Source organism: Suricata suricatta, unplaced genomic scaffold, assembly GCF_006229205.1.
Source record: "Suricata suricatta isolate VVHF042 unplaced genomic scaffold, meerkat_22Aug2017_6uvM2_HiC HiC_scaffold_25, whole genome shotgun sequence".
Classification (NCBI taxonomy): Eukaryota; Metazoa; Chordata; class Mammalia; order Carnivora; family Herpestidae; genus Suricata; species Suricata suricatta.
In genome coordinates this window covers 23,037-36,986 of record NW_021870436.1, presented here as the reverse complement: position 1 = coordinate 36,986, position 13,950 = coordinate 23,037, and the positions used below count along the sequence as shown (strand labels likewise).

General features: G+C 34.6%; 1 protein-coding gene across 1 annotated transcript in view; it reads right to left on the bottom strand.

Moving 5' to 3' along the window:
* The window catches only part of LOC115284893 (uncharacterized protein C8orf88), a 39,776-nt gene that overhangs the window by 3,432 nt on the left and 22,394 nt on the right, over positions 1-13,950 (bottom strand). Inside the window, exon 5 of the mRNA XM_029931350.1 lies at positions 301-407. Within this exon, the coding sequence (XP_029787210.1) occupies positions 301-407 (107 nt within the window). The remainder of the gene's footprint in view (positions 1-300; positions 408-13,950) is intronic.

The window sequence follows — 13,950 nt, the reverse complement described above, 5'->3', positions numbered from 1 at the left end:
TGGGTATTCATGTAGAAAAAAAAATTACAACTTGACCCCTACTTCACATCATACAGGAAAGTCAACTGCAATTGAACTTTAAGACGATAATAATGAATGTTCTGTATCTTTCAATGGAAAAAATATTTCTTAAAAATATAATTCCATTCTATTATTATTTACAGTAATTGGTTATATTATACATTTATATTTATGTACTTTTCTGAATTCTATTTCATTTTAAGAATAAAAATCTAGTGATAATCTAGTGAACATACTAAAGACAAATATTTTAGAGTCTAAAATTAGAACACTACTTACTGGTTTTTGAAGTACAATGGGATGATCAGGCAGAAAGTCTGGTTTTTTTCTGCAGATGGAAACACTTGAGAGCTTCAACAGGAAATCTCTGCTATATTTAATTCTCTCTATAGATATTAAACATCAAATACATTAAAAAATACATAACTCTTCCAGAACAGTTTTTGGTTCATTTATTTCTGCATGCCCCTTAATATTCCATTATTTTACAAAATGATTAGTAGTTTCTATGCAAAAGAGATGGCAAAATTTTTTGAAAAATACCTACCACCGCCAATTTTCCTTTTATATGGAAAGGAAGCCAAATAACCACGGAAACAGAAGGAACAGAACTATTTCAGAAAATTGGTAATGCATGGCTTCTTTCATCTATAACTTTTTCATTTATAACTAGTGAAGGGATCTTGTATTACAAAATATAACAGCAGTTACACCTGTTGGGCAATTCAGACCCAGCCAGTACGGAACCCTAGTAAGCCTATCTAGTCCTCATGTTAACTTAAAATGTGGTACAAATTTATTATATATCTGTGCATAAGAGGTGTACTAGGTAATGGTGAAAAAGAACCAAGGCAAGGGAGCCTGAGTACAAGCAGGGGAGAAGGGCAGAGGGAATCTCAAGCAGGCTCCATGCTCAATATGGATCGATTCCATGACCCTAGGTTCATGACCTGAGTGGAAAACAACAGTCAGATGCTCAACCAACTGAGCCACTCTATCTTTAAAGGAGAATAAAAACAATGCTTCAAATATCTGCATATTTCTTATCAGAAACTATCACCACAAAAGACCACTTGCTGAACCAGCAGAGCAATAGATTTAAAGTCCTAACACAAAAGAAATGACAACCTAGAATTCCATATAGTGAAACAGCAACAATACATATACTGGCCTCTTTCCTTGGTTCCTGGCACAAAGCTACTAAAACCCTTGTTATTTCCTTTTATTTATTTATTTATTTATTTATTTATTTTTTACTGTGTTTATTTGAGAGAGAGAGAGAGAGAGAGAGAGAGAGAGAGAGAGAGAGAGAGACAGCATGAGCAGGGGAGTGTCAGAGAGAGAGAGAGAGGGAGACACAGAATCTGCAGACAGGCTCCAGGTTCTGACCTAGCTGTCAGCACAGAGCCCGATGCAGGGCTCGAACCCACAAACTGTGAGATCATGACCTGAGCCGAAGTTGGACGCTTAACCAACTGAGCCATCTAGGCGCCTCATCCCTTGTAACTTCTTAAGTGATAAGAATACTAGGAACATCTTTTGTTCAAATATTTGGTTTCTGAGCCTACTTCTGACACACAGCTTTTAAAACACTTGAATTTCCTGGGTGCCAGAAATGTCCTTTATTCTAAGGAGGTGCCTTTTGGTGGACTCTTGGACAGGGGCTGGTAAACAGGAAGACCAAGCCATGATCAGAAGCTTGAAACTTTCAGCCCAACCCCCACCTCCTCTTAGAAGGGAAGGGACCAGAGATTGAATTAACATGCCACTTGATGATGCCACCATAAACATCCCAAAGTATGGGGTTTGGAGAGTTCTGGGTTGGTAACCACATCTATCACATCCATGTAACAGGAGGGTGGCCCACGCTAACTCCACAGGGACAGAAGTTTCCACATTTGAGACCCTTCTAGACCTTGTCCTATGTATCATTTCATTTTGCTCTTTATCTGTATCCTTTATTATATATTTTATTATATAATAAACTGGTAAATGTTAGTTTACCTTAAGTTCTGTGAGCAGTTCTACCAAATGATCAAATCCAAAAAGGGAGACTTGGGAATCTCCAATTAATCCATGGTCTTACTTCTTGCAACTGTCATCTGAAGTCGAGGGTAGTCTTGTGAGCCTGAGCTCTAAATCTGTGGGGTCTGCATTAATTCCAGTTAGTGTGAAAATTGAATTAAATTGTAGGATACCCAGCTAGTGTTGCTTGATATGTGGAAAAACCACACATCTACTGTCAGAAGACAGTGTTGTGAATATGTACAGTACTGAAAGTAGAGGAGAAACAGAGGGGTGGATTTTTACCCCTTACACCTAACCAGTGGAAATATCTTGGAATACTTGTGACCTTAAAAGACATTTCCAGAAAAGAGAAAAAAAATTAAAAGAATTTGTCACTAGTAGAGTTGATCTATAAGAAATGTACAGGAAGTTTCTCATGTTGCAGGAAAATAATACTAGACAGAAACTTTAATATTCAGAAATGAAGAATGAAAGAAAAAGGGTAAATAGCTGGACAAATATAATGGTCTCCTTTCTTCCCCCTCTGAGTTTTATAAGTGTATGACTGTTAAAACTTATGACACTGTCTGGTTGAGAACAGGATGCATACAGCTACAACAAATTTCAGTGCAATGGTGTGAAGGGAAGGAACCTACAGAGGGTTGCAAGATTTTACCATCACCGTTTTGCATGAAGTAGTAGAATATTAACAAGCACAATGAATTATATATTATAATCCCTAGACCTATAACCTAAAATACAAGAAAATATAGCTAAAAATCCAACAGATACAATCAAATACCAACAAAAGTTCAAAAATATCCAGAAGGGGACAGGAAAAGGGAAAAAATGGGACAAACAAAATAAATAATAAGCCTAAATCCAACCACATCACCTTAAATATTAATGGTCTAAATCAGGAATCAACAAAGGTTTTCTGTAAAATACTGATAGTAAAAGTTTGAGAGTTTTGGAACATATAGTCTCTGTCACAACTACTCAGTCTTATAATGCAAAGACCACAGAAAATAAAGCATATGGCTGTGTTCCTATTAATTTTAATTTCCGAAACAAGGATTTTAACTGAGGGACACAGTTTGCTAACTTTTAGGGTTAAACACTGCAATTAAAGGCCATAATTGACAAAATGGATTAAAAAAAGAAAACCCTATTATTATATGCTGCCTGCAAGACATATACAGATAGGTTTAAAGTAAGTGGAAATAAAAATTATATCATGCAAAACATAGAAATAAGAAGGCTGGAGTGGCTATCTTAATATCAACTAAAGAGATAATTACTGATGTATTGTGTCTAATGACAAAGTTTCAAAATACATGGAAAGAAAAATGACAGAAGTAAAAGAAATAGACAATGCCACAAAAATATCTGGTAATATTAAACTCCCCCCTCAGCAGTGTATAGAACTAGACAGAAAATTAGAAAATACTTAGATCTGTACAATATCAACATCTTGATTTAACTAACAATTATAGAAACTGCATCAACAACTTGAAAAATACAAATATTTTCAAGTAAACCATGTGCTTGGCTATAAAACAAGTTTCAATAAAGTTAAGAAGCTTGAAAAAAAAGGACTCAAAATCACAAATAATGAAGCATTATAAAAATAATAACATATACAAAAAATCATATACAGAGACCTCTATGAACAATTATCCATCAAACAAATTTGACAACCTGTAAGACATGGATAAATTCCTTGAAATATATAAGCTATCAAAACTGAATCATGAAGAAGAGAAAATCTGAAAAAAATTATTAGCAAGGAGACTGTTATCGATAATTAAAAACCTCCCAATAAATAAAAATCTAGGACCAAATGACTTCACTGATGAATGCTAGCAAACATTCAAAGAAGAATTCATGCCAATCCTTCTAAAACTCTTCCAAGAAACAGAAGAGGTGGGAATTCTTTTAACTCATGCGACTAGCATTACTGATACAAAATGAGAAAATTGATGCCACAAAAAAAATCAAGGCTTGATAAATAGATGCAAAAGTCCTCAATAAAATATTACTGAACAAAATTCAACAGTACATTAGAAAGATCACTGTGGTGGGTACAGAGGACATGTACTTCAACATAACAAAACCCATGTAGGATGAACCCACAGGTAAAATCGTATCCAATGGTTAAAGTTGAAAGCTTTTTGTCTAAGATCAGGAACAAGACAAGAATGTTCACTCTTGTCATTTTTATTAACATAGTACTGGAAGTCCTACCCACAGCAATCCTACAAGAAAAACAGAAAGCATCCAGATTGTAAGAAAAAAGTTAAAACTGTTACTATTTGCAGATGACATGATAGTATATATGGAGAACACTAAAGATTCCATGAAAAACCTATCAGAGTAAGTGAATTCAGTAAGGTGCAGGATAAAAAATTAAAATCCAGAAATCTATTCCATTTCTATACACTAATTACAAATTATCAGAAAGAGAAACTAAGAAAAAGACCCATTTACAACTGCATCAGAAAAATGAAATACCTAGGAATAAATCCAGTCAAGGAAGTGAAAAACCCTCTAAAAACTGTAAGACACTCATAAAAGAAGTGACACAAGTGGAAAGATAACCCTTTGCTCATGGGCTGGAAGATCTGATATTGCTAAAATGTTCATATTACCCAAAGCAATTTACAGATTTTAATGCAATCCCTATCAAAATACTAATGGCATTTTTCACAGAACTAGAACAACAAAAAAAAATCCTAAATCATGTATGGAACCAAAAAAGACCACGAGCAGACAAATCTATCTTGAGAAAGAACAAAGCTGGAGGTATCACACTCCAATTTCAAACTATACTACAAAGCTATAGCAATCAAAACATTATGGTACTAGCACAAAAGAAATATAGATCAATGAAAGAGAACTGGGAGCCCAGAAATAACCCCACACTTATATGGTCAATTAATCTATGATAAAGAGGAAAAAATACACAACGGGGAAAAGACTGTCTCTTCAATATATGATGCTGAGAAAACTGGACAACAATATACAAAGAAATGAAACCAGACCACTTTCTTACACAACACACAAAAATAAAATAAAGAGCTAAAAGTAAGACTTAAAACCATAAAACTCCTAAAATAAAATATAAGGCAGTAATCTCTTGGACCTCAGTCTTGGGAATTTTTTTTGATCTCGTAGGGGAAACAAAAGTAAAAATAACTGGGACCATATCAAATTAAAAAGCTTTTTGCAAGGCAGAAGAAACCAACAAAATGAAAAGGCAACCTACTGAATGGAAGAAGATATGATGTTTGATAAGGGGTTAACATCTAAAATACAAAGAACTCAACAACTCAACACGAAAAAGTCTAATTAAAAATGGGCAGAGAAGCTGAAAAGACATTTTTCCAAAAACAAAACAAAAACAAAAAACCATACAGATGACAGACACATGAAAATATACTCAACATTTAAAGATCAGAGAAATGCAAATCAAAACCACAATTAGCTATCACTTCATACCAAAATTGCTAGCATCAAAAAGACAAATAACAAACACTGACACATATATGAAGAAAAGGGAACTCATGCACTATTGGTGGGAATGTAAATTGGTATAGCCACATGTGTCTACACAATAACTTCCGTAAGAATGTTCACAGGAGCATTAGTTACGCTTTCCACGGGTACCTGGGTGGCTCAAGATTCAAGAGTGTGGGATTCTTGGTTTTGGCTCAGGACATGATTTCATGGTTTGTAGGTTTGAGCCCTATGTTGGACTCCAGGCTGTCAGCACAGAGCCTGCTTGAGATTCTCTGTCTCCCTCTCTCTGTCTGTTCTCCCACTCACTCACTCTTTCTCTCTCTCAAATATAATCTCCACACAAAAACTTTTACAGGAATATTCATAGGAGCATTTGTCATGCTTTCCAATACTGAAAACAAAGCTGTCCATCAACTGGTAAACAGATCAACAAAATGTGGTATAGCCATACAATGAAACACACTTATTCAACAATAAAAAGGAACCACTGAAAAATGCTACAACATAGATAGCCCTATAAAGACATTAAGGGAAAGAAGCTATCTGCAAAAGATCATATATTGTATGATTCCACTTATATGAAATGTCAAGGAAAAGCAAATCAATAGAGACAGATAATTATTAATATTAGTTGCCTGGGGATGAGTAGTATGGAAATGGGTGCTGACTGCAAACATGGAAGATTCTTTTTTGTGGTGATAAGTATGTTCTACAACTGAATTGTGTTAAAGGTTACAGAACTCTACAAATTCACGGAAAAGACAATAAAGTGTATACTTAAAATGTTGTATTTTAAAGTATGCAAATTATACCTCAATAAAGATCTTTTAAAAAGGAATGGGATGAACACCTGGGTGGCTCAGTCAGTTATGATCAGGTCATGATCTCACCATTCGTGGGTTCAAGCCCCACGTCAGGCTCTGTGCTGACAGCTAACTTGGAGCCTGGAGACTGTCTTCGGATTCTGTGTCTTCCTCTCTCTCTGCCCCTCCCCTCCCTGCTCACACTGTCTGTCTCTCTCTCTCTCTCTCTCTTGGTCTCAAAAATAAACATTAAAAAAAGTTTAAAAATGGAATGGGAATTGGGGAGTAAGGATTCTGAATTTAGAGAATAAGAAAGGGGGTGCCTGGCTGGCTCAGTTAGTAGAGCATGAGACTCTTGACCTCAGGGTTGTGAGTTTGAGTCCCACACTGGGCATAGAGATTAAATAAACAAACAAACTTTAAAAAAGAGAGAGAATAAAAAGGGGAGGGACTGAGAGAAAGAGAGACTGGGCAGCTGTTGCTGCAGTGCCACATGGAAAAACTGAATGAGAATTCTCCAGTGATAGGATTTTCCTGTGGCTTTTAAAAAAGAGCTAATGGCTAATACTCAATTCCAGGTTGTTCTCTGGACTGTGCTGACAGATAAAGAAATTGGGGAAAGCCATTAGGAAATAAAACCAAAAGATGAGATGATGCAAAATAGGAATATAAGAAAATTAGAGAGTCGATCCAAGTAGACGAGTATCACTAATATCTGACTATAATCGGCATTTCAAGAAAAAATGGAAATAATGGAGATGAGAAAACTTATCAAAGAATTATCCACAAAATTCCCCATCAGAACCACAATGTACCAACTACCCAGAAAGTTTATTTTAATTGAGAGGGAAAAACAACTGCACAAAGGTACATTAGGAAATTTAGAAAACCAAAAATAAACAAACAATCCAAAATACTTCCAGAGCAATACTAACAGCAAAAACAGAACACAAAACCATGTATAAAAACTGGGGACCTGAATAGGACTGAACTTCAAAGAATTAAAAGCCAATTAATACAGACTGCTAGAAAATGAAGCAAAATGCCTTAAAAATTTATGAAAATAATTTTCAACCTGGGATTTTGTTAATCAAATTTTATATTTAATCATACAATGAAAACTAAGCTAGTTCTGTATGAAATGAAGCTAGTTCCCAAAGCGCAGCATCCTCAGGTTGAAGACTCACTTCTGCCTCAGGAAGGTTTTACTTAGCACATTTTGATACTACTACAAAGCAAAATTATACAAATTATATTTTTCCTCCTCTACCATAGCTTTATTGAGGTATAATTCACAAATACATTCATTTTGAGTATGCAACTGAATGATTTTTAGTATATTTACAGAGTTAGGAAACCATCACCACAATCTATTTTTATAATATTTATATTCTAGTATATAAGAATCACAGTCCCATTTGTAGTCACTCCCCATTCTCAATCCCATTTAAACAATTACTTTCTTCCCATAGATTTGCCTTTTCTAGAAACTATATATAAATGGAATGACACAATGTCCAATATTTTGTGTCTGGCTTCTTCACCTAGCATAATGTTTTAGAAGTTCATTCTATCTAACCAAACTAAGTCAAACATGCAATTAGTACATTATCAATTACAAAAATTCACCAAACCAATACCCCTTTTTAAGCTCCTGGAAAATGCACTTGAGCAACATGAGGAGGTAAATCAAAAAAGAAGAAAACACAGGGATCAGGAAACAGAAGAGAGTAATGTCAGCCAAAGGAACCAAGAAAGAAACCCTAAAAGTCTATTCACCAAAGCAACAAATAAACTGTCAAAAACTTACAGAATCAACTTCTTCTGAATTCTGGAATCAAAAGCTTACAAAACTAGAGAGATTCTTAGTAACGAAAACAACAGCTAAATATGGTAGAGAGTTTTGTGGCATTTTAGCTTGCTTAAGATCATCTCCCCTAATCTAGCTTGGCAGTGGCCCTGAAAACAAATGCTCTTATGCCTGACACAGGCCCAGTACTGGAGAATGCAAACCAGAGAACTGTGGTTATTCATTTTGGCCTGTCTGGTGGCTCCCTAAAGAATCCTCTCAAAGGACTTGCCTACCTAGCTCTATCTCAACTAAGAACTCTCCCAGGGAGGAGACTGCTGTATGAGTCCATATGTCAAAACATTTATAGGGAAATATATTAGCCAATTCTACCTGGAACAAGGGATAATAATTAAAACAAACAATAGGAAAACAAAGTTTGGGAAGAAAGCTAGGGGAAAAGATGCGTTGGGGAATAAGGTCACTAAAAGACTCAGATGTTCCTAGGAATCTAGAGGGCTACATGCATGCTAAAGGGTAGGTTCATGCTCATAGAAAGGCTTGAGAAGGTCCTAAGATAACACCTCTGGCTGACCTTCAGGTTCCTCGTTAGCAAGAAGTAAAGTCAAAGGAAGAGTTGTAAATGCCCAGCTGAGTAATGAGAACAGACCCCAACACACATATAGAAGCCATATGCAAAGATTTGGGGGAGGTTTTTTTTCTTTTCTGTTTTTTTGGTTCTAGGTATTGAAGGAATTCTTTGCCCAATCATCAGCTGACCATGAAGATACCAGAATAGAGACCTGAGTGGCCGCATGTGGCAAACATAGACTTTACAATGTTAATTCAGAAAAGTCAAACAACAAAACAACAAAATGACAAGCAGCAACAACAGACACTAAAAAGGGAGAAAATCTGATTTCCAGAGTTAACACATTATATTCAAAATACTCAGTTATTAAAAACAACAATCTGATTCCCAGAGTTAACTAAACACTATATTCAAAATACTCAGTTATTAAAAACAACAACAAATTACAATGCATACTAAGAATGAAGAAAGTATGGCTCCCTACATAGGAAAAAAAAAAAGAAACCGAAATTTTCTCTGAAGATGCAGATATTGGACTATAGAAAGACTTTTAAATAAACTACATATGCTCAAAGAACTAAAGGAAATCTTGAGACAGTGTCTTGCCAAGCAGAAAATATTAATAAATAAAAATTACAAAAAGGAAGAAAACAAATTCTTAAGAAAAAAGTATAACAACCAAAGTGAAAATTTCATTAGAATGGTTAACAGCAGATATGAACAGGCAGAGAAGGAATCAGCAAATTTAAAGATAAGTCAGTTGACATTACCCAGTATGAGGAGTATAAAGAAAAAGGAATGAAGAAAAATGATTATCTGTACAACCACAGCTAGAATACCAACAAATGCATGATGGGAGTGACAGGAGGAGAGGAGAGAAAGGGCAAAAGAATGTTTGAAAAAATAATGAGACATTTAAGACACTCAATGAACTATAAACTGAATACGCTCTAAGAGATTCACCCTGAGATGCTATTATAGGTAAACTATTATAAGACAAATCTTGAAGTCAGCAAGAATAGCAGTTTGTCACTTAACAAGGGATTCTCAATTAGATAAAAACACTGATTTCCCATCAGAAACCATGGAAACCAGAAGGCAGTGGGAAGACAAAGTACTGAAAACAAATAACTCTCAACCAAAAAAAATCTCTATCCAAAAAAACTACCTTCAGAAATGAAAAAGAAATTGAGACTACTCATAAACAAAAACTGAGACTTCATTGCTTGTAGACTTGCCTTAGAAAAAATGCTAAAGGGAATCTTTTAAGCTGAAATTAAAAAGTACAAAGTAACTGAAATATACATTGAGAAGTAAACACTAGTAAACCTAACTACATTGGTAAGTTAAAAACTAGTATCAATGAATTTGTGCATATAACTCCCCTTTATTTCTATATGATTTGAAAGAGAAAAACATAAAAATTCAGAATTGTAAATCTAGATTGATAGATTACACAACACATAAAGATGAAATTTGTGACAATGGCATGCAAAGGCGGAGTGAAACTAAAGAAGCAAAATTTTATATAATATTGAAACTAAATGGGTATTAATTCAAACTAGATTGTTGTAAATTAAAATTATTCCCCAGTGCAACCACTAGGAAAATAATCTCAAAATACACATTAAGGGATGGAGTGTCTGCACAGCTTAGTCAGTTGAGCTTCTGACTCTTGATTTCACCTCAGGTCATGATCTCACGGTTTATGGGTTCAAACCCCACACCGGGCTCTACACTGACAGTGCAGAGCCTGATTAGGATTCTCTCTCTTTTCTCCTCCCTATCCTCTATCTCTTCTCTCTTTTGCCCCTCCCCAACTCAGGCATGTGTCTGTCTCTCTCTCAAGATAAAAACACTTAAAAAATATATGGTAAGGGAAATGAAAAGGAAATAAAAGTGATACAGCAGAATCTATTAAACACTAAAGAGAATATTAATGGAGGAAATGAAAAACAAAAAGTATATAAAACTTATAGAAGACAAATAGCCAAATGGATAGAGTTAGTCCTTCCTTATTAGTAATTATAATTATCAGTAATAAACACACCAATTAAAAAGTGTAGATTGGCAAAATGGATTAAAAATGATTGACTCATATGCTGCCTAAAGATACTTTAAAAAAAATTTTTTATTTAGTTTTGAGAGAGAGAGAGAGAGAGAGAGACAGTGTGAGCAGGGGAAAGACAGAGAGAAAAGGAGACACAGAATCTGAAGACAGGCTCTAGGCTCTGAGCTAGCTGTCAGCACAAAGCCCCATGCGGGGCTCAAACCCACAAACTGATAGATCATAAACTGAGCTGAAGTCGGAAGATTGACTGAGCCACCCAGGAATCCCATAAAGATATTCACTTTAAATGCAATCACAAAAATAAGGTGAAAGTGAAAGAATGAAAAAGATATTTGATGCAGACAATAACCAAAAGAGAGCTGGAGTGGATATATTAATATCCAAATGAAAACAGACAAAATTGTTATAACAGATAAAAGTTAATTCATTACAGTAATAATTATAAACATATAGTACATAACAACAGAAGAGAAAAACAGACCAAATTGGAGGAACACAGAGAGTTTAATAATAACTGGAGATCCAAAACCCCACTTTCAATAATGAACAGAAAACTAGACAAAAGATCGACAAGGAAATAAATGTAGGACATGAACAACATTATAAGCCAAATAAACCTAACAAGCATATACAGAATACTTCACTCAAAAACACAGAATGTACATTCTTCTTTAGTACACATGAAAGTTTCTCCAGGATGAACCATGTTAGGCTACAGAATAAGTCTTAATAAATTTAAAAACAATGGTATCAGACAAAATATCCTTTCTGACCATAATGCAATGAAACTAGAAACCAATAACAGAAGTAAAACTGAAAAATGCACAAGTATGTAGAAATTAGAAACATACTCTAAAGCCAATGGATCAAAGAATAAATAACAGAGAACTTAAAAAATATACAAAGACAAAAGAAAACAAAGACACAACATACCAGACTTTAAATGATACAGCAAAAGCACTGCTCAGAGCAAAATTTATAACTACAAATATCTACTTTATGTAAGAACAGCTCAAGAGTGCCTGGGTGGCTCAGTCAGCATTGAGTCTCTTGGTTTCAGCTCAGGTCATGATCTCACAGCTCATGGGATTGAGCCCCATGTCAGGTGATAGCCATACTATCAGTATGGATCCTACCTGGAATTCTCTCTCTCCCTCTCTGTCCCTCCCTGGCTTGCACTCTCTCAAAATAAATAAACTTTAAAAATAAAGAAAAATTAAAAAGAACAACTCAAGTGCCTAACATCAAACATTAAGAACTAGAAAAAGAAGAGCAGACTAATCAAAAGCTAGCAGAATGAAATAATAAAGATTAAAAACAAATGAAATATAGAAAAATAATAATCAACAAACCAAAAGTTGGTTGAAAAGATCAAAATAACAAAATCAACTAGAAAAAGGAATCAAGTTACCAAAATCATGAATAACAAAGATTCTATAACCTGCAACTTTGCTGAATCCATTTATTAGCGCTAATGATTTTTTACATGTACTATACTATGGATTTAGGATTTTGCATGTATAAGGTTGTGTCATCTGTGAATAGAGATAACATTACTTTGTCCCTTCCAATTGGAATGTCTTTTATTTCTTTTTCTTAACTGCTCTGGTTAGAACTTCAGTATAACGTTGAATTTAAGGGGTGAAAGTGGCTTGCCTTGTTCTTGATCTTAGTGGAGGAAAGCTTGCAGTCTTTCACTACTAATTTTGATGTTAGCTATGGGTTTTTTATATATACCCTTTATTATGTTGAGAAAATTCCCCCTTTATTTCTTGCTAAGAGTATTTATTAAGAAAGGGCATTGGATTTTGTCAAATGCTCTTTCTGCGTCAGCTGAGATGGTGTTTTTGTTTTGTTTTGTTTTTTGTTTGGTCCCTGCATTCTGTTAATGTGGTCTATTATTATTCACTATTATTTGAAAACTGATTTTCACATGTTGAGCTGCTCTTGTATTCTTGGAATTAATCCCACATGGCCATGGTATATAATTTTTTTTCTTTGCTGCTAGATTTGGTTTCTTGGTATTTTTATGCCTATATTCTAAGGGAAACATATTTTCACATGATGTCTTTGTCTGGCTTTGGTATCAGAGTAATACTGGCCTCAAAGGATAGTTCAGAAATGTTCCTTCCTCTTCAACTTTATGGAAGAATTTGAGAAAGTGGTATTAATTCTTCTTTAAATATTTGGTAGAATTCACCAGTGGAGCCATCAAGTCCTGGACTTTTCTTTGTTAGATTTTTTTGTTACAGACTCAATCTCCTAACTGACTATACATTTATTCAGATATTCTATTTCATCTTAAGAAGTTCTGGAAATTTCTGTGTTTTTAGTAATTTTTCTATTGCATCTAGGTTATCTGCTTTGTTGGCATACACTTAACTATTTATAGTATTTCCTTATAAACCCCAAATAGCCAAAACAAGCTTGAAAAGAACAAAGTTGAAGACTCACACTTTCCAATTTCAAAACTTACTATAAAGCTAGTATAATCAAAACAGTGTGATACTGGGATAAAACAGACATATAGATCAAGGGAACAGACTGAAAATCCAGGAATAAACACATAACCCCTACGGTCAAATAATTTTCAACCAATATGCCAAGATAATTCAATGGAGAAAAAAATAGTGTAACAAATGGTGATGAGGCAACTGGATACCCAATGCAAAAAAAAAAAAAAAAAGAAGTTGGGCTTATACTTAACACCATAAAGAAAAACTAACTCAGGACGCCTGGGTGGCTTAGTTGGTTAAGCATCCGACTTCGGCTCAGGTCATGATCTCATGGTTTATGGGTTTGAGCCCTGCATTGGGCTCTGTGCTGACAGCTAGTCAGAGCCTGGAGCCTGCTTCAGATTCTGTGTCTTCCTCTCTCTGACCCTCCCCTGATCGTGCTGTCTCTGTCTCTCAAAAATAAAAAACATAAAAAAAATTAAAAAAAAACACTAACTCAAAATGGATCAAAGACCTAAATGTAAGAGTTAAAACCATAATACTCATAGGGATAAATCTCCATGATCTGAGATTTGGCAGTGATTTCTAGATATGACACCAAAAGCATGAACAAAAGAAAAAAGATAAATCAAACTTTATCAATTTTTTAAAATTTGGACACATAAGCACACTATCAAGAGAATGAAAAG